The sequence below is a fragment of the Theropithecus gelada genome, chromosome 14 (assembly GCF_003255815.1).
Source record: "Theropithecus gelada isolate Dixy chromosome 14, Tgel_1.0, whole genome shotgun sequence".
Classification (NCBI taxonomy): Eukaryota; Metazoa; Chordata; class Mammalia; order Primates; family Cercopithecidae; genus Theropithecus; species Theropithecus gelada.
Genome location: NC_037682.1, coordinates 18,232,450 through 18,259,811, shown reverse-complemented (window position 1 = coordinate 18,259,811; position 27,362 = coordinate 18,232,450). Strand labels below are relative to the sequence as shown.

At 51.7% G+C, this 27,362-nt stretch overlaps 1 protein-coding gene across 2 annotated transcripts; it reads right to left on the bottom strand.

The window, feature by feature from the left end:
* Window positions 1-583: 583 nt before the first annotated feature.
* SPI1 (Spi-1 proto-oncogene) lies at window positions 584-25,733 on the bottom strand. Of its 2 annotated transcripts, none has more exons than XM_025356668.1 (5): window positions 25,466-25,733; window positions 22,785-22,884; window positions 5,595-5,782; window positions 4,606-4,768; window positions 584-1,270 (listed from the first exon to the last, which is right to left on the bottom strand). In XM_025356668.1, exons 1-5 carry the CDS (start codon window positions 25,508-25,510, stop codon window positions 951-953), a joined length of 816 nt encoding a protein of 271 aa, XP_025212453.1. In that variant the 5' UTR covers window positions 25,511-25,733; the 3' UTR covers window positions 584-950. The 2 variants fall into 2 exon arrangements, with proteins under 2 accessions (XP_025212453.1, XP_025212454.1); XM_025356669.1 differs by having other exon boundaries at window positions 22,785-22,881.
* Window positions 25,734-27,362: the final 1,629 nt, after the last annotated feature.

The window sequence follows — 27,362 nt, the reverse complement described above, 5'->3', positions numbered from 1 at the left end:
CAGGAGCTTTGGGGCTTAAGTCCTGTCCTTGGAATGCTGAAGTGTATCCTCTTCCAGATAAGCGAAGCCTCCTACTCCCTGTTGACGTGTCGGGGACAGACCTGGAGTGTGATCCAACTTGGCCACTCAGTGGCTGTGACCTTGGGGAAATAATTTGACCTCTACAAGCCTCAGTTTCCCATTCTATAAAATAGAATGATATTAGACTCCACATCTCAAGGTTGGCAGGTACTAATTGACCAGAAAATCCAATGTTGTTGCTATGGTCATCATCATCATCATCATCATCATCATCAAATGAGTTCAAACCTCATCAAGGCTTAAAACCAACAACTACCACCAGGAGTAGAGAGCTTTTAAATAGGATCTGTTCCCCTCATCACAATCGAGGACTTGTTCTTTCCACCAAACTCTAACTCCTGGTCAGGCGCCTGTGTCATTGGTCCTCATGTTCCCAGGGTCCAACATTGGCTACAGTCCTCAGTAAACACCCGATGGACAAATGACAAAAAGACGTCGCAGCACACACGGGCCAGAAGAGGTGTACAACAAATTTTAAAAGAGACTCCGTGCTGCAAGAGGATGGATTGAGAATAACTTTACTTGTTTTCTGGGAGGAGGTTAATGGGTGGGAGGGGTGAGAGGGGAGATCTGATTTACACACGGACTTGAGACTCCCAAGGAAGTACCCCGGGTCGTCCTCAGCAAGGTTGCCCCGGTGGGGTCTGACGCCCAGGTGACCTCCCGGAGCCGGGGCGGAGTCCTGGAGGGAGGCGAAGCGGGATGTGGAGGGGGGCTGGAGTGGGGGGAATGGGCGGGTGAGGCGAGGCCCGGCCCGCCACAGTCCTGCCTCTGGGCCCCGGGAGCGTCCTCCCTGTGTCCGGGCCGGGCGAGGGCTTAATGCTATGGCCAGCCGGGAGGCCTGGCGGGGCCCGGCGGGGGCTGCGGGCTCAGTGGGGCGGGTGGCGCCGCTCGGCCAGGCCCCCACGGCCCAGCACTTCGCCGCTGAACTGGTAGGTGAGCTTCTTCTTCACCTTCTTGACCTCTCCCGTCTTGCCGTAGTTGCGCAGCGCGCGCGCCATCTTCTGGTACGTCATCTTCTTGCGGTTGCCCTTCTGGATTCCCCAGCGGTGCGCCAGCGCCTCCTTGTGCTTGGACGAGAACTGGAAGGTGCCCTTGTCCTTGTCCACCCACCAGATGCTGTCCTTCATGTCGCCGCTGCGGAGCAGGTCCAACAGGAACTGGTACAGACGGATCTTCTTCTTGCTGCCTGCGGGGGGAGGGCCCGGTGGGAGGGGGCCCGGGGGCCCACATGGGAGCCGCCCCCACCGCCTTGCGCAGAGACGGGGACCCGGGGACGGGGTGGCCAGGAAGGGCAGGAGAACGGCTGCCCCAGCCCGCGCCAGGCGTGCACACACAGCGCACCCACACTCACACACACAAACAGCCGCTGGCCTACACACAACCGTTCACACACACCCACTCACACACGCACTCACACACCCCCATGCACACACTCGCACCCACACAATGCACCAATCGCATACACATGCTCACACACCCACATAACGCACCCACTCAGCCACACCTGCTTGCACTCATACACACCACGCCCACAGCCACTTACACACGTGCTCACACAGCACACCTTCTCCCACTCACGCTCATGCTCACAGTGCACCCACTCACATGCTCACACCCACACACCTGCTCACACATACACCCACTCATACCTACTCACATGCACACACAATGCTCACACATGCTCACAGACACACGCACACACAATGCACATGCTCATACACAGACTCACACCCACATGCTCACACACATGCTTGTGCAATGCACCCACACCCTCACACCCGCTCACACACCTGATTGCACCCACAACCCACCCACTTGCACATTCACACCATCTGCTCTCACACACGACACACCCACTCAAACTTCAAACTTGCTCACACACACCCACACAATGCACTTGCTCACACCCACACATATGCACACAAACACACCCATTCACTAACATGCCCCCACACTGGCACCCACATGACACACCCACTCGCACGCTTGCAGCCACCTGCATGCTCAAACCCACACACTACATCTGCTTACACATTCACAACCCATTTACACCCCACTCATACCCACTCATGCTCACACCTCATTCACACCTACTCACATGCACACAAACACATGCAATGCACCCACTCACATGCACACACACTCAGACCTACTCACACCCCCAGATGCATGGTCACACCCACACAATGCATCTTCTCACACTTATACACATGCCCAGTCACACCCACTCACACATACACCTCACACCAGGTCTCACACACTCATGTGCTCACACGCCTGCTTATACACCTCACACCAGGTCTCATAATCATAGCTGCTTATATATGCTTGCACAAACACACACCTGCTTACACATCTCACATTGCTCACCCTCACACCTCACATTGCTCACCCTCACACACAAGCCTCTGCTCAGCACACGCATGCTTACATACCTCACACCATTCACACACACACCTACCCACTCACACATGGTCACACCTGCCCACACCTGCTCACACACATATTTGCACACACAGACCTCACACACATCACATTACTCACCCACACACATGCCCCTGCTCACACACTTATGCTCACACACACCTCACACCATTCACTCACACACACCCACTCACACTTGCTCACATCTGCTCACATGCTCACCTATTCATACAACTCACACTCATACCTCACACCACGTCTCTCACACACACATGCTCACACGCTCATGCTCACAGACATGCTCACACCTCATACATGCTCACACCTCACACTCACACCCACTCATGCTTACACGTCACACATTCACACCCACTCACATGCTCACACCTCACACATAATCACACCTCACACATGCTCACATCTCTCAATCACACCCACTCACACACCAGCCCACACATACCCACACACACATGCCCACACCTTATATGCCCATACCTCACACATTCCTGCTCACAGGCTTGCTCACACCTCACAGTTGCTCACACATGCACTCACAATGCTCACACCAGCTCATTCACACCTCATTGACACCTGCTCACTCATATTTCACACCACTTGCACCTCACTCACACCTGCTCACGCATGCACACACATTCTACTCATACACACCCACTTGCATGCTTACACACCTGTTCACACACAACCAGACACCCACTTGCACACTCATGCTCACACACATTCTGCTCTCACACCCACTCAGCAGCTCACACACCTGCTCACACGCTCACACATCACATCTGCTCACACCCATTCTCTTGTTTTTGAGACTGAGTTTTGCTCTTATTGCCTAGGCTGGAGTGCAATGGCGTGATTTTGGCTCACTGCAACCTCCGCCTCCCGGGTTCAAGCAATTCTCCTGTCTCAGCCTCCCAAGTAGCTGGGATTACAGGCATTCACCACCACGCCCAGCTAATGTTCGTTTTTTTAGTAGAGACGGGGTTTCGCCATGTTGGCCAGGCTGGTCTCAAACACCTGACTTCAGGTGATCCGCCTGCCTCAGCCTCCCAAAGTGCTGGGATTACAGGCATGAGCCACCATGCCCAGCCCACTCACACCCATTCTCACACACTCATTCATATATCTTCTCTCTCACACACACACGTTCGCACACCTACTCACATGCACACCCACTCACACACCCAGGTGCTCAAGCATGCCCTCACCCCCCACATACACCTGCTCACGCACAGGAACACACACATGCTCACACATGCTAAAACACATATCCACTCACGTACACGCACAAACCTGCTCACATATACACATACTCTTACACCCCAGCTCACACCTTCCTGCTCACACACACCTGCTTACATACACCCTCAAACATGTTCACATCCACTCACACATCCACTGACACACACTCATGCCCATTCACACACTTATATCACACACATCCCTGCTTACATACACATTCACACATACACACTTGCTCACACACCTGTCATACCCCCACTCACACATATCACTCACGCCTGCTCACACCCACTCACATATACCATGCTCACATCCCTGCTCACACACGCATACCCACACACTGCTGACACCCACTGACATGATCATACATGCACACCTCACACACGTGCACACAACCACTCACACACACTGAAATACATTCATATGCTGACACACACACAAACATGGCCACACCCACTCTCATCCACACCAGCTCTCACATTCACCTTCTCACACACCCACTCAGCCACTTGCACACATGCACCTGCCTACATCTGTTCACACACACCCTCACTTTTTTAATGAGACGACGCCCACCGAGATCTACACACACTCATGGCACAGAGACACACACACCTGGCACACTTCATGGAGATGCCTGTATGCACTCACAGCAGATAACACACATACACACACACACACAGAGACGGCCACAGACAGCCCCACAAAACACATACATTGGCAAACATGCACACACACACACGCAACTCGGCGGCATGGCTGCTGGGTCAGTTGGCCTGGCTGGGTGGGGGAGGGCACAGACACAGGGTTGGGGCCAGGGTGGAGGACCAGATGCCCCACCTGTCTCCCCAGGCAGGAGCCCAGGCCCGGGCTCCAGGCCGTCCGCCTCGCCGTCAGACACCTCCAGTGGGGGGCTCTGCCGCTCGCCCTCCTCCTCATCTGAGCTGGGCTGGGCTGGGGACAGGGGTGGGTACTGGAGGCACATCCGGGGCAGGTAGGAGACCTGGACGGTGGGGGAAGGAGATCAGAGTCAGGAAGGGCCAGCTTACAGCTCAGAGGGGCTGGGAGGGAGGTTAGCTGGGGAGAGAAGGAGTGTAGAGGGCAGGGGACGATGGCAGGCACAGGAGACTGGAGGAAGGCCAGGGAAAAGTGGGGCCAGTTGAGGCGCTGCACATAGGGTGCAGGCTGTGGGGCGAGGGGTGCTGACATCCAGCCCATCCAGCCCTCCCAGCTGGGCCTCCTGGTTTAGGGCTGTGGGCACCGGGGAAGTGGTGGCTTGTTCCCCTCCCTGCCGAGGTGTTATGTGGGCCCACAGTGGGCTGGTGCTGGGGGCTGGTGCATTGGGTTTGGAAGGGGGTTTGATAGGTGGGGTGATGAGTGGTGGAGGGACCCTGGAGGCCAGTAGGGGTGGTAGAGGTCAGCAGAGGTCACTGATTCAGATTAGGGTCAGTAGGGAGGGTCACTGGGGAGAGGCAGGGTCAGTAGACATGTTCAGTGACTTGGTGTGGGATCCATGAGGGCGAGTGAATGGGGGTGGAAGACAGTGAGGCCCACGAGGGCTCACAACAAGGCGTTGGGGTGGGGAGGCTCGGTGAGGTGCAAGAATTATCTGGGGTCTGTCCATACTCGGGGTGAGACGAGATAAGGGGTGTGGGGTCACGAGGTCACTCGGGGGGTCAGGCAGTAGCCGTTGGGGCTCCAGCCGCCGTTGGCGCTGTGGGGCAGGAAGCCGAGTTGGGTAAGAGCCTGTGTCAGCTTCCTGTGAAGCTCCCGGGCCCCACCACAGGCCTGGCAGTCTCCTGGGGGACGGGGCAGGCGGTGGCACGCACCTGGTGGCCAAGACTGGGATGGGGTGGCACCATGGGGGTGTCGAGGACGTGCATCTGCTCCAGCTCCATGTGGCGGTAGAGCTGCTGCAGCTGCGGGGGCTGCACACTCTGGAGCTCCGTGAAGTTGTTCTCGGCGAAGCTCTCGAACTCGCTGTGCACGTGGTGGGGGTGGAAGTCCCAGTAATGGTCTGTGGGGGACAGCCAGGCAGTGTGGGGTGAGCTCAGGGTTGGGCAGGGCAGGAAAAGGTTGTAATAACATTAAATAATACTGCCAGGCCATATGGGGCCTAACCATCTCATTTAACGCTCGCCACCTGCATGGTTACTCTAGGACTGCATTTTATAGATAAGGACACTGAGGCTTTGAGCGGCTATAGCATGCCCAAGGTCAAAAGCATACAGGTCAGAGCCAGGACTCAGGGCTGAAGCAAAGCTCGTGTTCTCAGCAATTCCATCCTGATTCCCATGCAGTCACACAGACTGAGCGTCTAATCCTGGCTCTGCCGTTTACTTGCTGTGTGACCTCATGCATATGTGTGGCCTCTCTAACCTCAGTTGAGTTGCCTGTAAAATGGGGATCACAGTTATTGGGAGGATACAAATGAGTACACATTTGTAAAACACCTCGCACCAGAGCTGGCCCTCAGGGAAAGTTGATTCCCCTCCCATCCTGTTAAAATCTCCCGGCCGGGGCTGGACGCGGTGGCTCATGCCTGTAAACCCAGCACTTTGGGAGGCCGAGATGGGCGGATCACGAGGTCAGGAGATGGAGACCATCCTGGCTAACGTGGTGAAATCCTATCTCTACTAAAATACAAAGTATTAGCCGGGCGTGGTGGTGGGCGCCTGTAATCCCAGCTACTCAGGAGGCTGAGGCAGGAGAATCGCTTGAACCAGGAGGTGGAGGTTGCAGTGAGCCGAGATCACGCCACTGCACTCCAGCCTGGGGCGACAGAGCGAGACTCTGTCTCAAAAAAAAATAAAAAAAAGAAACCTCCCACGGGTTCCTGAGCTCCCTGGCTGCCCACAGTTTCTCTCTCTCTCACACACACACACACAGCCTTGTCACATGGCCAAGGTGTGACAGCAAAGTCATAGGGCTGACATTCCTCACACACCAGAACTTGTCCAGGCACACGGTGGCCCTTCCTCTTCAAAGCCATGACCTTAGGCAGTGGCACCTGTGTTCCCGTGAAGTTCCTGGGACCCGAGACTTTCCTGGAAAACCCCCTGTGGGTCCCTTGAGAGTCTGCGGTGGAGTGGACTCAAGTCCAGAGAATAGCCCCATGCCACTGAAAGTCTTGGAACTGGGGAAGATCTTCAGCATGAGCACATTTTCCAGGAACAAAAACTGCCACACATCTGTGGGACTTCCTGGGTACAATTCGGGGTCCAAAGTGAAGCGTGGTAATAAAGTGACAAGATCGGCTGTCTCATGTGGGCCAAAGAGGGAGCCTATGAGACTTCAAGTCCAGACTGTGTCTCTGGGACAAGTCCACCACCAGCCATGCGTGCGTGTGTGTGTGTACATGTGTACACAGGTGTACACGTGTCTGTCTGCTTGCCTCTCTCTTTCTCTCTCATACAAACACCTACTCACACATCCCTAATAGACAATGATGATTTTTTTTTTTTTTTTGAGAGGGAGTCTTGCTCTGTCACCCAGGCTGGAGTGCTGTGGCGTGATCTCAGCTCACTGCAAGCTCCGCCTCCCAGGTTTATGCCATTCTCCTGCCTCAGCCTCTCAAGTAGCTGGGACTACAGGCACCCGCCACCTTGCCTGGCTAGTTTTTTGTATTTTTTTAGTAGAGACGGGGTTTCACTGTGTTAGCCAGGATGACTAACCTTGATCTCCTGACCTGGTGATCCACACGTCTCGGCCTCCCAAAGTGCTGGGATTACAGGCTTGAGCCACCGCACCCGGCCACAATGATGATTTTTGGTTCCGGACTGGATTTCAGAGTACTCGCTTTCTAAACCTGCTCAGTGGTGGTTCTGCAGTGTGACTGTGGACAAGACGTTTTTTTCTCCCCGAGCCTCTCATTCCCCAGTCTAAAAGTCAGAAATGCACCTGGGTAGTTACTGAGGCCCTGTCTACATGTATAATTATTTGGCCCCACAGTCCAGACAGCCCAGACTCCCACCTTTAGGAAGCCACATGGCAGAGAGGAGAGAAACGCAGAACTGGATTCCAGTTCCGGCTCTGCCATTTACCACTGTGTGACAATGGGCAGGTCATTCTATTTCTCCAAGCCTCAGTGTCCTCATCTCTTAAATGGAGCTAACAGTTATACCCATCTCACAGGCTTGTTTTGAGAAGCAAATGACCTATTGCTTGCAAAGTGCTTAGACTAGAACTTGGCACAAAGTAAGACCTTGATAAACATTAACTTCATCATTATCATTATTATTATTATTAATAATAATAGTTTATTCTAAAGAGCCTAGATTCCCACTGAGTGAGGTTACACCTATAATCCCAGCTACTCAGGAGGCTGGAGAGGGAGGATCACTTCAGCCCAGGAGTTTGAGACCAGCCTGGGCAACATAGTGAGACCCTATCTCTACAAAAAAATTTTTTATATTTGCCAGTCATGGTGGCACACACCTGTAGTCCCAGCTACTTGGGAGGCTGATACGAGAAGAGCGTTTGAGCCCAGGAGTTTGAGGCTGCAGTGAGCTATGACTACATCACTGCCTGCAGCCTGGGTGACAGAGTGAGACCCTGTCTCTCTCTCTCTCTCTCTCTCTCTTTTTTTTTTTTCTGAGGTGATGTCTCACTCTGTTGCCCAAGCAGAGTGCAGTGGAGGGGCTTACAAAAAAATTTTTTTAACTAAAAAAAAAAGAGCCTGGATTAGCACTTGAGCAAGCATAGAGCAAACGCTTTTAATACATGTTTCTTTCCTCTTGTTCTCCCTGCTCCTGGCCACCTTAGTCAATGGCCCAGAGAAATAATTTCAGGGGACCATGTTGTCACTGCAGTTGAAGCCCAAGCATGGCATTCATGAGGGCAGGGACTGGTTTTGTTCACCTCTGTATTCCCAGTGCTTAAGTAGAGTAGACACTCGACAAACATTTCCTGAATGAATGAATGAATTATTGCCTCTTTTTAAAAATAAAAATGTCTTTCTAGGCCAGGTACGGTGGCTCATGCCTGTAATCCCAGCACTTTGGGAGGCCGAGGTGGGCAGATCACATGAGGTCAGGAGTTCGAGACCAACCTGGCCAACATGATGAAACCCCGTCTCTACTGAAAATAAAAAAATTACCTGGGCGTGATGGTGGGCGCCTGTAATCCCAGCTACTTGAGAGGCTGAGGCAGGAGAATCACTTGAACCTGGGAGGCGGAGGTTGCAGTGAGCCAAGATCACACCACTGCACTCCATCCTGGGTGACAGAGTGAGACTCCATCCCAAAAAAAATTTAAAAATCTCTTTTTAAATTGAGATGGAATCTCACTATGTTGCCTCCAGCTCCTGGGCTCAAGTAATCCTCCCACTTCAGCCTCCCAAAGTGGTTTTGTTACAGACATGAGCCACCAAGCCCAGCCGAATCCTAGCCTCTTAAGAAGCCTCTCAGGCCAGGCGTGGTGACTCATGCCTGTAATCTAAGCACTTTGGGAAGCCAAGGTGGGCAGATCGCCTGAGGTTAGGAGTTCCAGACCAGCCTGGCCAACATAGCGAAAACCCGTCTTTACAAAAATACAAAAATTAGCTGGGCGTGATGGCAGGTGCCTGTAATGCCAGCTACTTAGGAGGCTGAGGGAGCAGAATCCCTTGAACCAAGGGAGGCAGAGGTTGTGGTGAGCCGAGATCACGCCATTGCACTCCAGCCTGGGCAACAGAGCAAGACTCGGTCTCAAAAAAAAAAAAAAAAAACCTCTGAGACTCTCCTCTGCAAAATTATCTAAACCTGAAGCGAAAACAAAACAAAACTTAATTTGCATTTTCATCTTGCAGTGAGCTAACAAGATCCTGAAACTCTCCTCGCTGTGGGAGAGTTTGCTCTGCTCTTTAGTGCGGAGGCTGTCCTGGGGCTCTGGGGTTTGGTGAGAGGATTCCTCTCCAGTTGTTGATCCCTGCTTCAGCCTCACTCCTGGTTCTGCCCATTTTTGCCTTCCCCTGCCCAAGTTGGAGTGCCCTGGTATAATGCCGTATGGATCCTGCCTATCAAACCCCCATGCCTGAACCCACTCCCACTCCAGGGCTGGAAGCACCCTGAGTGCATGCACTCCATAGGTGTGGGGTAAGAGGCACCCGACTATTCTGTTTTCTTCCCCACCCCCACCTCTGTTCTAGCTCCACTTTAGACCTATGACCTCGCTGTGGTGGTCCCAGTCTGAGGCCAGCATTTCCCAAAGCTAGTCTCAGTTCACCTTCATCGGTCACTTGGAGAGGCTGGAAAAGCCTGTAAATGTGGGGTCCTGCTGGAGACCCACTGAAGCAGAAGCACTAAGGGGAGCTGGGAATCTGCATCTAAAACCACCCAAGGAAGTTTTGTGCTCACGAAAACTCTGAAATTCCACCCGGGGTCTCCTGAAGGCTGCAACAGAGACTCCTGAACTACAATTAAGGTTTCAGAAGGTCCAATGGCTACCTCGCCTTTACCCATGATTTAGTGCTCAGGCAATTGTGTAATAAATACTGTCTGGTAGGCAGAACTATTCCAAATACGGAGCCCTCTGTGAGAACACAATACAAGGAATCCTTCCTAGTGCAGAGGTCAGCACTCCTGGGCTCTTCAGACCTCATTTCCGGATGACTCTTCGAGAACAAATTGCTTTATTTCTTTGTGTCCCTTCACTGGGCCACCCAGACCACACATTCGGGAGTCACCCACATGCCCCCTTAGCGTGACTCTCAGCTCCTAGAAAGAATATAATGTCATTTGCATAACATTTGGACATGGCTCCAGACCCTCACTTCTACAGATTGATAGGCACCCAACACGCAGTAGATCTCAATCCCTTTTTGATCAAATGATCAACAAAAGTTAGCTTTTAATGTATTTTTTATACACCAGACACTGTGCTAAGTGTTCAATCCACATTATCTCATTTAATCCTAACCCTAGCTCTCAGGAAGTGGCCACTACAGTATAATCTATCTTTTGTGTGGAAGGAATCTATGTCTCAGAGAAGTTAAGTCCTTTGAAGCAGATATTGATAGAATTAGGACCCAAACCCACCTGTATCTGACCCCAAGGACTGAAATCTTACCACTACACCATATCACCGCTGAGAAACAAGATGATTAATGAAAAATTTAAGTAAGACCTGTGGTGACGCCGAGAGGTTTTTTATTTTGTATTTTTGAGATGGAGTCTCACTCTGTCACCCAGACTGGAGTGCAGTGGCACCATTTTGGCTCACTGCAACCTCTGCCTCCTGGGTTCAAGTGATTCTCCTGCCTCAGCCTCCCAAGTAGCCGCAACTATAGGCGCATGCCACCCCGCCCGACTAATTTTTGTATTTTCAGTAGAAATGGGGTTTCACCATGTTGGCCGGGCCAGTCTCAAACTCCTGACCTTGTGATCTGCCCGCCTTGGCCTTCCAAAGTGCTGGGATTACAGGCATGAGCCACTGTGCCCAGCCAACACTGAGAGATTTTAATGACTACTTTTATCCACCATCATTACCCATCACCTGTCATTCTTCATCCAACCTACATCCATCTATCATTCCCCCATCGTCCACCCATCCTTCATCCATCCATTCATCATGGAACCATTATCCATCCAGCTATCATCCAGCCAGCCAGAAATGACCCATTCATCTTCATCTCTCATTTCCTCGCTCTAAACCAGTTCTCAATCTGGGGCCAAAGTCCTACCCACACATCCCTAGTCTTACTCAGTTTTTTGGTGTCACTAACACCTGTACATCATGAGTATAAAAATAAAATCATATTTAAAACAACCCCACAAAAAATGTCAAGCCTTAAGTGTCATTCAGCTGACCTTATCTCCTCAGAACAGAACCTCCAGCCTGAAGCCCTGGGCTCTTCCCACAGGAACAAAAGTATGATCAAAACAGAGAAGAAAGTTGAGGAATCAAGGAAGGAGGGGCCAAGAAAAAAACCTTCTCAGAAGATCATAGACCACTAGACTAGGGCTCCCGAAGCCCAGCCTCTCCTGAAAATTATTCAGACGTAGAAACAGGCTCAGAGGTCGAGGCAGGTGGATTACCTGACGTCAGAAGTTCGAGACCAGGCTGGCCAACATGGTGAAACCCTGTCTCCACTAAAAATAGAAAAAAATTAGCTGGACGTGGTGGCAGGTGCCTGTAATCCCAGCTACTCGGGAGGCTGAGTCAGGAGAATCGCTTGAACCCAGGAGTCGGAGGTTGCAGTGAGCCAAGATCGCACCATTGCACTCCAGCCTGGATGACAAGAGTGGAACGCTGTCTCAAAAAAGAAAAAAGAAAAAAGAAAGAAACAGGCTCAGAGAATAGACAACTGAAGGTTTCATGGCACTTGTTACTCTCTACCTTGGATTCTAATTATTAGAGTTTTAATTCTTTCCCTTGTTACAACGATGGATCTTGTAGAACCTGTGTTTTATTCATTCCACAGCATCCAGCAATGTGCCTGGCATATTGCCTATTAGACAGATAGGCTGGTGCAAGATGGAGGGCTTGGTAGGTAGAGGGAGGGCTTGGTAGGTAGAGGGAAGGACAGTTGGAAAGATGGCTAAGTGGATGATTAGATGGGTGTGTGAATAAATTAATGAATGGGTAGATGGTTAGTGCTATGAAAGGATGAAGAAGTATATGGAAATTGGATGGATGGATGGATGGATGGATAGAATTCACATTTTGGAACTCTCTTTTCTTCATCAATCCTATTGTAGGCCAGGCATGGTGGCTCACGCTTGTAATCCCAGCACTTTGGGAGGCCGAGGTGGGTGGATCATTTGAGGTCAGGAGTTCGAGACCAGCCTGGCCAACGTGGTGAAACCTCATCTCTACTAGAAATACAAAAAGTAGCCAGGCGTGGTGGTGTGCACCTGTAATCCCAGCTACTTGGGAGGCTAAGGCAGGAGAATCACTTGAGCCTGGGAGGTGGAGGTTGCAGTGAGCCAAGATCACACCACTGCACTCCAGTCTGGGCAAGAGTGAGACCCTGCCTCAAAAAAAAAAAAAAAAAAAAAAAAAAAAATCCTATCGTAGATAGCAAATTCCACCATACTCATTAGGATAGCTACTAGTTAAAAAGAAAAAAAAAGAAAAAAGAAAGAAAATAACAAGTGTTGGTGAAAGTGCAGAAAAATTAGGATACTTGTGTACTGTTGCAAATGTAAAATGATGCAGCCACTATGGGAAATAGATGATGGTTTAATTTCTTTTTTTTTTTTTTTTTTTTGAGACAGAGTCTTGCTCTCACCCAGGCTGGAGTGCAGTTGGGCAATCTCGGCTCACTGCAAGCTCTGCCTGCCGAGTTCACGCCATTCTCCTACCTCAGCCTCCCGAGTAGCTGGGACTACAGGCGCCCGCCACCACGCCTAGCTAATTTTTTGTATTTTTAGTAGAGACGGCGTTTCACTGTATTAGCCAGGATGGTCTCGATCTCTTGACCTCGTGATCCACCTGCCTCGGCCTCCCAAAGTGCTGGGATTACAGGTGTGAGCCACCGCACCTGGCCAATGGTTTAATTTTTAATAAAACTAAAAATAGGCTGGGCGCAGTGGCTCACACCTATATTCCCAGCACTTTGGGAGGCCGAGACGGGCAGACTGCCTGAGGTCACAAGTTCAAGACCAGCCTGGTCAACATGGTGAAACCCTGCCTCTACTAAAAATACAAAAATTAGGGCATGGTGGTGGACACCTGTAATCCCAGCTACTCAGGATTCTGAGACAGAAGAATCACTTGAACCTGGGAGGCAGAGGTTACAGTAAGTTGAGATCACGCCACTGCACTCCAGCCTGGGTGACAGGGTGAGACTCAGTCTCAAAAAAATAAAAATAAAAATAGAATTAGCATATGATCTAGCAATCCTACTTCTGAGTATATATCCAAAAAAACTGAAAATAGGGTCTTTCCACACCCTTCTTCATAGCAGCTTTCTTCACAATAGCCAAATGGCAGAAGCACCCCAAGTGTGGGATGGCTGGGTACACAAAATGTGGTGCACGCATGCAATGGAATATGATTCAACCTTAAAAAGATGAAGGCCGGGCGCGGTGGCTCACGCCTGTAATTCCAGCACTTTAGGAGGCCGAGGCAGGTGGATCACGAGGTCAGGAGTTCAAGACCAGCCTGGCCAAGATGGTGAAACCCTGTCTCCACTAAAAATACAAAAAAATTAGCCAGGTGTGGTGGCATGCGCCTGTAATCCCAGCTACTCAGGAGGCTGAGACAGGAGAATGGCATGAACCCGGGAGGCAGAGCTTGCAGTGAGCCGAGATCACGTCACTGCACTCCAGCCTGGGCAACAGAGCGAGACTCCGTCTCAAAAAATAAAATAAAATAAAAAGATGAAGGAAATGCTGACACGTGCTACACCATGGGTAAATGGGTAAACCTTGAGAACGTTATGCTGAATGAAGGCATAAAAGAACAAATACTGTATGATTCCACTCATGTGGGGTACCTAGAATAGTCAAATTCATAGAGACAGAAAGTGGAATGGTAGCTGCCAGAGGCTGGAGGGAGGGAAAATGAGGAGTTGTTGTTTATTGAATACAGAGTCTCTGTTTTGCAAGTTGAAAAGAATTATAGAGATGGATGGTGATGATAACGTGAATATATTTAATATCACAGAACTATACACTTAAAATGTAAAGAAATGGTTAAGATGGTAAAAAAAAAAAAGTGGTTAATGTTATGTGTATTTTACCACAATTTAAAAGTAATAGGCTGGGCACGGTGGCTTATTCCTGTAATCCCAGCACTTTGGGAGGCTGAGCCGGGTGGATCACCTGAGGTCAGGAGTTCAAGACCAGCCTGGTCAACATGGTGAAACCCGTCTCTACTAAAAATACACACAAAAGAAATTAGCCAGGTGTGGTGGTGCATGCCTGTAATCCCAGCTACTCGGGAGGCTGAGTCATAAGAATCACTTGATCCCAGGAGGCAGAGGTTGCAGTGAGCTGAGATCACTCCACTGCACTCCTACCTGGGTGACAGAGTGAGACTCTGTATCAAAAAAGCAAAGAAATAAACAAAAAGTAATAAACAATAGCAAATCCTGTGAGCCCTTCAAAATCTATATTGAATCTGTCCCCCGCTTTCTGTCTCTGTTGCCTTGTCCAGGTCACAAGCATCTCTTTCCTGGATTATTCCAATAGTTTCCTCAATGTTCTTTTTTCCAGCTCCTATTCTCGCCTCCTTTCCATCTGCTCTCCACCCAGAGTGACCTTTTAAAAAGCTTATTCAGTTGAACCATGAGGCATTGGGAGAAGATACTAAAAACTTCCAGAGAAAGAAAACAAAAGAGAGAAAGAAAAAACAAAAAAGCAAATGAAACAAACAAAAAGCTAGGTTAATTATGAAAGAAATTTAAAAGAATATGGAGTGGCATCAGACTTCATAGGAAAGACTCTAGTAACCAGAAGACAGTAGAAAAATGCTTTCAAATTTTGAAGGGAAAAAATTATTTTCAACCTAGATTTCCATACACAGCCAAACTGTGATTAATCAAGTGACAGCATAGAATAAAAGACATGAGGCAAAACACAAAATAAAACCATCACCACCACAACAAAAACCTCACCTCCCACACACCCTTTCTTAGGAGGCAACCATGATAACAAATCTGTACAAAACATTTGCTATTTCCAGGCACTGTTCTAAGCACTTGACATACAGTAGCTCGTTCAGTCCTTACAGCAGTCCTGTGAAGTTGGTGGTGTTTTGAAGAAGTTGAGGCACAGAGAGGTTGGAGATCTTGCCTATGGTCCCCCGGATAGCAATGGAGGAGATGGGGGATGAGTTTCAGCAGCCTGGTTTCAGAAGAGGGGTTCTTATCTCCTTGCTACATTGCCCCTCAGAAATATGGGGGTGAGGCCCGGGCACAGTGACTCATGCCTGTAATCCCAGCACTTTGGGAGGCTGAGGCCAGCGGATCGCCTGAAGTCAGGAGTTCGAGACCAGCCTGGCCAACATGGTGAAACCCCGTGTCTAAAAATATAAAAATTAACCGGGCATGGTGGCACACGCCTGTAATCCCAGCTACCTGGGAGGCTGAGGCAGGAGAATCGCTGGAACCCGGGAGACAGAGGCTGCCGTGAGCCGAGATCGTACCACTGCGCTCCAGCCTGGGCAACACAGAGAGACACCATCTCAAAAAAAAAAAAAGGCTGGGCGCAGTGGCTCATGCCTGTAATCCCAGCACTTTGGGAGGCCGAGGCAGGCAGATCACTAGGTCAGGAGTTCAAGACCAGCCTGGCCAACATGGTGAAACCCCATCTCTACTAAAAATACAAAAATTAGCTGGGCGTGGTGGTGGGTGCCTGTAATCCCAGCTACTTGGGAGGCTGAGGCAGGAGAATCGCTTGAACCCAGGAGGCTGAGGCTGCAGTGAGCAGAGATTGCACCACTGTGCTCCAGCCTGGGCAATAGAGCGAGACTCTGTCTCATTAAAAAAAAAAAAAAAAAAAGGAAAGAAAAAGAAATATGGGGATGAGAAAGTACAGGTAAAGAAAGGAAGAAAGGACGCCGTGTGGCTCAGCTGAGTAATAGCCACACAGTCATAACAATGGAAAATTCAAATACTGATTTAACAAATATTACCATATACAGTAATGAATTGGGGATGTGTGGGAAAATGTGAGTGTGTGTTGTGTGTGTATGTGTGTGTGTGTTGTGAATGACTAAAGTTGAATTCTGATTGTATAAGTAAAATATATCTCAAACTGAAAAATCAATCTGTTTTGAAAAATCAGGCTGCCTGACAATAATAAGTATAATAATAATAATAATAATAATAAGGCGCTCAATAAATGTTTGCCAATAAGTAATGCTCTAAGTCTCTATTCCACATCTTCATTTGTATGTTTACATAGCACTCGAATAGAAAGACTGGAGACCGAGCACGGTGGCTTACGCCTGTAATCCCAGCACTTTGGGAGGCCGAGGCGGGCGGATCACAAGGTCAGGAGATCGAGACCATCCTGGCTAACACGGTGAAACCCCGTCTCTACTAAAAATATAAAAAATTAGCCGGGCGTGGTGGCACTTGCCTGTAGTTCCAGCTACTCAGGAGGCTGAGGCAGGAGAATTGCTTGAACCCAGGAGGTGGAGGTTGCAGTGAGCTGAGATCTCACCACTGCAATCCAGCCTGGGCAACAGAGTGAGACTCCATCTCAAAAAAAAAAAAGAAAAAAGAAAGAAAGACAGACTGGAAAAATAGCTTTTATCAATCTCTGATATGCTACATATGTCATGGAGAAATGCAGAATGGCATGATATGAAATTCCATTTTTGAATGAATAAAATATACATGAGTATGTATATATACTTACCAACACTTAGGATTGTATATGCACAATAAAACGTCTGTAAGGATTAACTAAGGTTCTATCAGTGGGAAATGGCATTGAAAAGAGGAGGATGTGTTACTTGATATGCTATTGTATTTTTTAAGTTTTTGCAGTTAGTATTTGTTACTTTAATAATTAAAAATTAGGCTGGATGTGGTGGCTCACATTTGTAATCTCAGCACTTTGGGAGGCCGATGCGGGAGGATTGCCTGAGCCCAGGAGTTCGAGACCAGCCTGGGCAACATGGTGAAACCCCATCTCTATAAAAAATACAAAAAAATTAGCCAGGCATGGTGGTACAAACCTGTAGTCCCAGCTAGATGGGGGCCTGAGGCAGGAGAACTGCTTGAACCCCATAGGTAGGGGCTGCAGTGAGCCAAGATTGCACCACTGCACTCCAGCTTGGGTGAAAAAGTGAGACTCTGCCTTTTTTTTTAATTTTCGAGAGGAAGTCTCACTCTGTTGCCCAGGCTGGAGTGCGGTGGTGCGATCTTGGCTTACTGCAACCTCTGCCTCCCAGGTTTGAGTGATTCTTGTGCCTCAGCCTCCTGAGTAGCTGGGACTACAGGCAAGTGCCACCACGCCCAGCTAATTTTTGTATTTTTAGTAAAGACAGAGTTTCATCATGTTGGCCAGGTTGGTCTCAAACTCCTGACCTCAGGTGATCCACCCTTCTCAGGTGTTCCACCCTCCCAAAATGCTAAGATTACAGGCGTGAGCCACTGCGCCTGGCCTAATTTTTTTATTTTTAGTAGAGATGGGGTTTCACCATGTTGGCTGGGCTGGTCTTGAACTCCTGACCTCAAGTGATCCACCTGTCTCAGCATCTCAAAGTGCTGGGATTACAGGTGTGAGCCACCGCGCCTGACTGAGACACTGTCCCAGCCTCCCGAGGACTACAGGCGCCTGTCACCAAGCCCGGCTAATTTTTTTTGTATTTTTAGTAGAGATGGGGTTTCACTGTGTTAGCCAGGATGGTCTCGATCTCCTGACCTCATGATCTGCCCACTTCGGCCTCCCAAAGTGCTGGGATTACAGGTGTGAGCTACAGTGCCCAGCCAGGAGAATAACTTGAACCCAGGAGGCAGAAGTTGCGGTGAGCTGAGATTGCGTCACTGTGCTCCAGCCTGGGTGACAGAGCGAGACTCCATCTGAAAAAATAAATAAAACCCCCAAAATATGTAAAAATAAAAATTAGAAGATTTTGCCCAGGCGCAGTGGCTCACACGTGTAATTCTAGCACTTTGGGAGGCCAAGGTGGGTGGATCGCTTGAGCCTAGGTTCGAGACCAGCCTGGGCAACATAGTGAAACCCCATCTCTACAAAAGATACAAAAAATAGCTGAGCATGGTGGCAGGCGCCTGTAGTCCCAGTGAATCGGAAGGCTGAGGTGAGAGTGAGACTCTATCTCAAAAAAAAAAAAAAAAAAAAAAAAAAAGGGCCAAGCGTGGTGGCTCATGCCTGTAATCCAGCACTTTGGGAAGCCAAGGCGGGAGGATCACCTGAGCTCAGGAGTTTGAGACCAGCCTGGCCAACATGGTGAAACGCTGTCTCTACTAAAAAAATACAAAATTAGTTTGGCATGGTGGTGCACACCTGTAATCCCAGCTACTCAGGAGGCTGAGGCAGGAGAATCGCTTGAACCTGGGAGCCAGAGGTTGCAGTGAGCCAAGATCGCACTACTGCACTCCAGCCTGGGCAACAAGAGTGAAATTCCGTCTCAAAAAAAAAAAAATTGTAAATGTATTTAAATTTTCAGCACACACACATACACAGAAGCTTATTCAGATCATGATCATGTCATTTCCCAGCTCAGAACTCTCCAGTGGCTTCCCATTGTGTGTATGATAAAATACAAACGCCTGCCATGGCCTTCGAGCCCTGCGTGAGCCACTGACCCCTTTGGCTTCCCTTTCTGTCCCCTGCCCTGTGCTCACTGGCCTCTCTGGTCCTCTGTCAGGGTCCTTTCTGCTTTTGCACTTTCTGTTGCCTTGACCTTGGATACCTCTCCCCTGCCTACAGTCACATATGAATTACGAGTTCCTTCTCTTAGCTCAGCTGCCACCTCAGAGGCCTTCCCTGACCACTCAAATGAAAGCAGCCCCCCATGTAGACAATCTGCATTACATCTGTGGAAAACAGTCTGTTTGTCTGATTCTTTGTTGTTTTTGAGCTGGAGTCTCGCTTTGTCTGTCACCAGGCTGGAGTTCAGTGGCGTGATCTCGGCTCACTGCAACCTCCACCTCCTGGGTTCAAGCGATTCTCCTGCCTCAGCCTCCTGAGTAGCTGGGAGTATAGGCGGGCACCAGCGCCTGTATTTTTAGTAGAGACCAGGTTTCACCATGTTACCCAGGGTAGTCTTGATCTCTTGACCTCGTGATCCACCCACCTCGGCCACCCAAAATGCTAGCATTACAGGCGTGAGCCACTGCGCCCAGCCTGTTTGTCTGATTCTTTATGTCCCCGTCCCCTCGCTGGAGGGTGAGCTCTGTGAGAGCAGTGGCTGTGTCTGGGTGCTCATCATGGACTTCCCAGAACCTACAGCAGTGTCTGGTACATGGCATATACTCAGAGACTATTTAATGGATGGAATAGGGAGGAAAAGTGGACCAGATGGGAAGCGGCTGGCAGGATGGACGAGTAGGTTGGTGGATGGGAGGGTGAGTGCATGGATGTGGGGGTGGGTGGCAGGTTGGCTGCCCCCTGGGTCAGTAGAAAATAACCCAGTTGGTCTCTCACAGAGCCCTCTGTGCTTCTCCTACTTCCCAGCCGCTTTGTCCCTCCTGCCTTGGGGGATGCAGTGAAGCTAGCACAGGCCTTGTCCTCTGCACATTACCGTACCTCACAGATTACATGCCTTACCTCGCTGAATCATCACAGCTCTAGGAGGTAAGTGTTTTCATGCTCTCAGTTTTATAAATGGGGAAACAGGGGCTCAGAGAGGTTATGTTACTTGCCCCAAGTTTTCACAGCTGGTGAGTGATGGAGTCAGGGCTGGGTCAAAGCTTTTTCACTAAGCTTTGGTAGCTAAAAATGTGGACAAAGAGGACGTGCAGGAATTGACAGAAGTATGTGGGGGTCTCTATGGTTGAGTCTTCAGACAATACCTTCCAGCGGGTATAGAAAGGGACAACCCGGCTGGGCGCGGTGGCTAACACCTGTAATCCCAGCACTTTGGGAGGCCGAGGCAGGTGGATCACCAGGTCAGGAGTTCGAGACCAGCCTGGCCAACATTGTGAAACCTTGTCTCTACTAGAAATACAAAAAATTAGCTGGGCGTGGTAGGAGGCGCCTGTAATCCTAGCCACTTGGGAGGCTGAGGCAGGAGAATCGTTTGAATCCAAGAGGCAGAGGTTGCAGTGAGCCAAGATCATGACACTGCACACCAGCCCGGGCGACACTACAAGACTCCATCTCAAAAAAAAAAAAAAAAAAAAGGGACAGGCCAGGCGCGGTGGTTCACATCTGTAATCCCAGCACTTTGGGAGGCCGAGGCAAGTGGATCCCTTGAGGTCAGGAGTTTGAGAGCAGCCTGGCCAACATGGTGAAACCTTGTCTCTACTAAAAATACAAAAATTAGCCAGGCATTGTAAGTGCACGCTTGTAATCCTAGCTACTTGAGACGTTGAGGCAAGAGAATTGCTTGCACCCAGGAGGCAGAGGTTGCAATGAGCCAAGATGGGGCCACTGCACTCCAGCCTGGGCAACAGAGCAAGACTGTCTCAAAAAAAAAAAAGAAAGGGACAGCCCAAATGCCCTGATTGGCAATGATTAACAGTGGGACAGGGCCAGGGCCGAGGATACCTGGGAACACCGGTGGAGTTTCTGGAGGAATTGGGGGTTCCTGACCAAAACGGGGTGCCCAGGCATCCAATCAGGAGTCATTCCTAGAGCCCCACCCCAGATATAAGGAACCTGCTTGGGCCCTGAACCAGGAAAACACATGATTTATCTAAAGCGCTCACTCCATCAGGCCCAGCCCCAGGCTCACTGGTTTCCAGCTATGTGGGCAGCGCCCTCATATTACAGGAAGGAAAACTGAGGCTGCAAAAAGCCCAAAGGAAATGCACCCAAGCCCAGTGAACTGAAGAGGGATTGGGGCCAGGGAGAATGCGTCCTTGATGGAGGAGGCCGGGCAGCACTGTTTGTGGGGACCTGAGCCACCAGGGGGCGCCTGTCCTGGGGCCCAACAGGACCTCCTGGAGTCCTGGAACTGCTTGGGGAGGTGGGTGCACGGTCTGTGAGTCCAGCAGACCCGGCTCTTCACCCTGGTAGGGAGAGCTGGGGATGGAGTTGGAGGAGGGGGACTTTCTCTCTACATTGCCTGGGTATTCCACTGAGAGGATGTGTTTTTTATATAATTACAAATAAGCTTGAAGGAATTAAAAAGGATATTTTAAAGGCTTTCTAGACCTGAAAGATTCTAAAAGATGCCTGTGCGTTCCCAGCTATGGTCTGGAGGCATATCCGCCTACCCCCGGGATATGGCTTCCAGCCTGAGTTCCGGATGAATCTGGGGCCCTAAATGTGAACCAGGCACACGTGGATCCCTAGCTGGGCCCATCAGGTTGAGACTGCCACAGGTGTATCTGCAGAATGAAGCTACAGGCATGACTGGCCGCAGGGGTGGCCTTCAGGAGTGACACCTTCCTAGGCTGTGGGCCTCTGCCCTCTGAGGTGCAGACACCCCAGTTGCTGGTCTGCCCAGGTCCCAGACGCCCTGAGGAATCCCCCAGTGACGACTCACTCACAGACTGGGCCGCCTCACTTTGGGTCAGGGATGTCCACATCAATAAGCCAAGATCCACTTCGGGCAACCTCCCACAGCCCGCTGCTCAGGTCCCAGGCACCTAATGCCTCTCTCCCATCCCCTGAATTTGCTCCAGGACAGAGGCTGGGCTAGGGGGTGAACAGTCAGACCCAGAAGGACTGGACAGACAGAAGGACCCCCGGCCCAGGCCTCTTCCTCCCACCTCAGCAAACTGGGGGCCTCGGCCTCTGCTGAACAAGAGGTCCCCATAGGGTTTCCTTTGGTCCAGCAGTTCCCACTTATGGGTGATTTTGCCTCCCGGAGGGGATCTGCCAATGGGTGGAGACATTTTTGGTTGTCATGATTGGCCGTGCCCCTGGCATGCGGTAGGTAAAAGCAAGGATGCCACTAAGCTTCCCACGGTGCCCGGGACAGCCCACCCTGGAATCATCCCACCCAAAAGTCAGCAGTGCCACGGTTAGGAAACCCTGCCAACCACACATGGCAGGGAGTGTGGGTGTGCCGGTGGGGAGTTTGGGACAAAGAGAGTGACGAGAACAGGGAGGAGGAGGTGGGTAGTTAGGCAGGGGCAGAAGACAAAGCACAGGACCTGGAGTGGACAGACCTGGGTTCCACCCAGCAGCCGTGTGACCTTGTGCAAGTCTCCTAGCACCCTAAGCCGGTTTCCTTGTGTATAAGAAAGACCACAAGGACAGAACCAGCAGATAATCATAGAAGAAATGAACCCTGCGTCTTGACACACTGCAGAGGCTCCATAATGAAGGTTCAGGTGCGGGGGTGCAGCAAGGATGCCGCGGTTCACTTCCCCTGAGAGCAAACTGGATCTGATTCTCAGAATTCCAAAGAGGTCCTGGGAATCATTTCTTCTTTTTCTCTCTCCAGACCCCAGGAGCCCAGGCTGGGCCAGGGGGTGGGGGCGTGGCAGGCCCCGTACTCACCGCTGTGGCTCTCCCCATCACTGCTGAGATAGGGGTAATACTCGTGCGTTTGGCGTTGGTACAGGTCCGTGTCATAGGGCACCAGGTCTTCCGATGGCTGCTGAGAGAGGAGGTATCAGGGCCTGCACTGTGGCGGGGGACCCCAACCAGGCCTGCAGCACCCCCACATGCTGGGTCCCCACCACCTTCCTTGGCTCAATGACTGCATTGGGCCTACAGCCCTCCCTCTGCCTAGAATTGGGACAGAGAGTGGGGCAGGGGACCCGGGAGGCCTGAAAAGGGGTGACAGGGACCTTGGGGGTCAGAGGTCAGAAGAGGACCAGGGTCCCCCTCTGCTGGGCTACTCCCCATAGCCACCTCATGCTCACACTCACACTCATGCCTGTGTGCCCCCATCCTCATCCCACACCCCTCTCCTGGTCACACTGATGCACATGTCCACACGATCCCTGTGACACCCTCACACTCATAATCCCACATGTGGACTCACTCTCATAGCCCCCACCCACCCCAATGCAGGCGCCTGCACACTGTTCCTCTCACACACATCTTCACACCCACTCAGAAGTCACCCACCTCACAGAGATATTGTACACTCAGCTCATGCGCACATGCAGTATCCTTGACACTCACATGACACCACATTCCAGCCATCAACACGCACACTCACACCCCCAGAGCCACTCACATTCCACCCGCACACTCACCTGCACAGCACACACTCGCCTGCCCAGTCCCACTGTCACAACCTATGCCTCTCACACAGCCTGGGCAAGAGTGGCACCACAATGACCGTCCACATGATGGTTGGTGCAGGGGTCACCGGGGCAGGCTTGGGGGCCGAGTGCATGGAGGGCCTTGATCCCCTCACTCTCCCTCCTGAGTCCTCCCTAACCTCCTCCTTCCCTCCTCACTGCCACCCCCACCCTGTCTCCTTTGCTTCCTCCTCCCCGTCCTCACTACCCTCTGTCCTCCTTTTCTTCCCCCTCCTCCCTGTCCTCCTCCTTTCCTCCTCTTCTTCCTCCCCCCTTCCTCCCTCCTCCCTGTCCTCCTCCCCCTACTGGCACAGACACAGGGCCGTGCACACCCAGGAGCCTTCCCAACAGTCGTCAGCCCTCCCCACCCCCACAGTGTGTGGCCCAGGATTGCACAACAGTCACTGTGGCCCTCAGGGCTGGGCTTGGGGGACTGGGGCTGCCTTGGGAGCCCACCCTACCAGGAGACACTCAGAGTGACCCTGGAGCTTGCAGAGAGGGCTGGGGGGCCTAGGGACGGCCCAAGGAGCTCTGCCACCCGTTCAGCTCCACCTGGAGTTCAGGATTGAGAGGTCAGGGGTCAGAGACAGTGGGCCTGTGGCTTTCTTGAGGCAGAATTGGCTCTTCCTGAGACAACCTCCGTCACCCTCTGCCTGCGCCGCCCCCTTCGTGGTCCCAGGTGGGAAGGGGTGTCAGGGTGTGGATGCCACAGCGGGCCGGCTGGTCCTGCCTGGTCCTGCCTGTGTCTGGCCAAGTGAGGAGGCCAGGAGCCCAGCACTGAGCCTGCCCCTCTGGGTTTCCAGGTAGTGCAGCCTCGATGCAGGATGTCAGCCTGACTCTGGTCGAATTGGTGTGATGTCAGGCCTGGGGTGACTCCCAGCCTCCTGGGGTGGCTCTGAGCTGGGGCACGGTGGGGGAAGGGAGCTGCCTCTAGGCCAGGAAAGTGGAGTCAGGAGGGCATCCTGCCAAGCCCTTCCCGGCTCCCCTCAAGCCTCCCTACTCCTGAGAGGTCATGGGGTAGGAAAAGGGAGAAGGGTCCTCTCAGAGGGACCCTGGTCTGATACCTGCCTCAGGCTGCAACTGTCACTGAGAGTGAGGAGCAGTGGCGATCTGCTTCTCTTCTCAGGGTCCCCTGGGGTTCCCACTTTTTCACCCCCAAGATCCAGTCCCTGTCCTTGTCCCAGCCTCAGCCCCCATTCAAACTTGTCACATGCTCACCCCAGGTCCCACCCAGCCCCAATCTCAGTCCTGACCTTTGTCCCAGCCCTGTCCCCTGCCGCGCCTCTCCCTGAACTCCAGCCCTGGGGCCAGCCTCAACTGCACTGTCTCAGCTCCACTCCTGGCTCCTTTCCAGCACCGGCCCCTGTCTCCTGTGGGTCCCCCTGTGGGCCTATGGCCCCAACCCTTTGGTCAACAATCATGTCCTCTGTGCCAGGCCCCAGACTGGGTGTTGGGGACCCAGAGTTCCATCAGCCTCGGTGTCCAGGAGCCCCAAGGCCATGGGCCAAGGCTTCTGCCTGTTGCCTCCTGCCTTCAGCCCCTTCCTGTCCAGGGGATCGGCCTCCTCCAAGCCAGTCCCCCCATCTCTCTCCTCTACCTCTCTACCACCGCCCTCACCATCCTCAGCCCAGCACCCTCCCCAGGAGCCCCGGCCTCCGCCTGCCACCCAAGCCCTGTCTATAAATAACTGTTCAGGCCCCACCGATCACAGCCCCACCGTGGGCCCGGCCTCAGCCCGCCAGGGCATGCTCCGAGGAAGCCAGTGGCCCCCGCGCTGGGTCTCAGGCCAGGAGTTCCAGGGAGGAAACCCTGACTTCCCACTGATAGCAAGCCAGGAGGGCAGCGGGTGGGCTGGCGGGTTCATGGGCAGGCAGGCAGGCGTCCGAGGGCCATGGGTTGGGCTGGTGGAGGAGTCCCAGTACTCACAGGGGGGACGAGGGGAAACCCTTCCATTTTGCACGCCTGTAACATCCAGCCGGGCTCCGAGTCGGTCAGATCCCCTGCCTCGGTGGGGGCCAATGCAGAGCCCCTCAGGATGGGGTGCCCCGTTGGGGGCTGGACGGTCGTGGGGCGGGTGCAGGGCTCAGGCCTGCCCCCTGAGCTACAGGAGCCCTGCGTGAGCCCCCTCCCTTGACATTGCAGGGCCAGCACAAGTTCCTGATTTTATCGAAGGGCCTGCCGCTGGGAGATAGTCCCCTTGGGGTGACATCACCGCCCCAACCCGTTTGCATAAATCTCTTGCGCTACATACAGGAAGTCTCTGGCCGGCTGGGGCAGGTGGTGCTCAAAGGGCTGGCCTGGGAAGCCATGGGGTCCAGGCCCCCTGCCCAGAGGAAGCTGCGACTGAGAGGGATGACTTTGGGGGCTAAGCTGGGGAGGGAGGTTGGGAGGGAGAACGTGTAGCTCCGCCACACCACTGGGAGGCTTTTGCTCTAACCCAACAAATGTCTGCTGCTTTTGAGATCCCTATGTAGCCAACAGTCACCTTGTTGGGGTCAGAGCTGGAAGGGGTGGCCTCCTGGGGCCTCCACTTTCTGGGGTCAGCCTTGCTAGGTGAGGGCTCTGATCTGGCAGGCTAGGCCTGCCTCTTCCTGTGGCCCTGCACCCCCACTGCCTAGGCTGTCCCTAGGCTGAGGCTGGGCTCCGGGGTAGGGTCTTCAGCACAGTGCTGCTTTCTTCCTTTCTTCCTTCCCTCTGAGTCTATTCACATGGGCTTCTCTTCCACTAGAAGAGGGTCCTGCGTTCTTATACCCTTCCCTCCCAGCTTCTTGAGTACCACATTCAAATCCCTAGGGCTCTGTTTCCAGCCCAGGTTTCTCAGTTTCCCCATCCCTTGCCAATGCCTGAATATGAATGTAACCTTCCTAGTTTACAAAACTTTCTTGCCTATCCACCATTCGTCTGTTTTGCCGTGCATCTGTTTGTCTGTCTGTCCATCCAGCTATCCATTCATCAAGCTCACCATGCATTCACTTATTTGTCCATTTATCCAACTCTCCGTATATTTGTTCATTCATCTGTCAGTCAATTCATCCACCCATCCATCTGCTTATCTACTTGTCTGTCTAGCCATCTGTATGTCCATTAATCAGCCTGTCCACCTACTATCAGTCCATCAGTCCACAATTCCATCTGTTTATCCATCTATGAACCTGCTCATGCATTCATCCACCTATCCATCCGTCCACCCATCCACTCATCCACCCATCTGCCCATCCACTCATCTGTCCATCAACCCATGCATCATCCACCTATCCCTTCATTCATCCATCCATCCATCTACCAGTCCACTCATCCACCCATCTACCAGTCCACCCACCTACCATTCCACCCATCTATTCATCCACCTATCCATCCATTCACCTATCACCCATCACTCATCCATCCATCCCTCCATTCATCCCTCCATCCATTCATCCACCCATCCACCCATCTACCCATCTATCCATTTACTTATCTGCCCATCCACCAATGCAGCCATCTACCCATTCACCCATCCACTCATCCATCCTTCCAGTCATCCTTCTAGCCATCCACCAATATACCCATCCACTTATCTGTCCATCCATCCATCCATCCATCCATCCATCCATCTATCCACTCATCCACACATCTACCAGTTCACTAATCCACCCATCCACCAATCCACCCATCTACCCATTCATCTATTAATTCATCCACCTATCTATCCATCTACTCATTCATCTATCTGTCTATCCACTTATCCATCCATCCATGCATCTTCTCAGTGTTGAGTTCCAGGCTCTAAGCTGAGCTCTAGGAAAACAAAAAAGTATTATACAAGACCCCTGCCTTCAGAGAG

Coding starts and splice junctions, on each gene's coding strand:
- SPI1 (XM_025356668.1), bottom strand. CDS start 25,510: ATGTTACAGGCGTGCAAAATGGAAGGGTTTCCCCTCGTCCCCCCT. Junction 5,783..22,784: donor TGATGGGGAGAGCCACAGCG/GTGAGTACGGGG, acceptor TGTCCCCCACAG/ACCATTACTGGGACTTCCAC. Junction 4,769..5,594: donor ATCCCAGTCTTGGCCACCAG/GTGCGTGCCACC, acceptor CCCACCGTCCAG/GTCTCCTACCTGCCCCGGAT.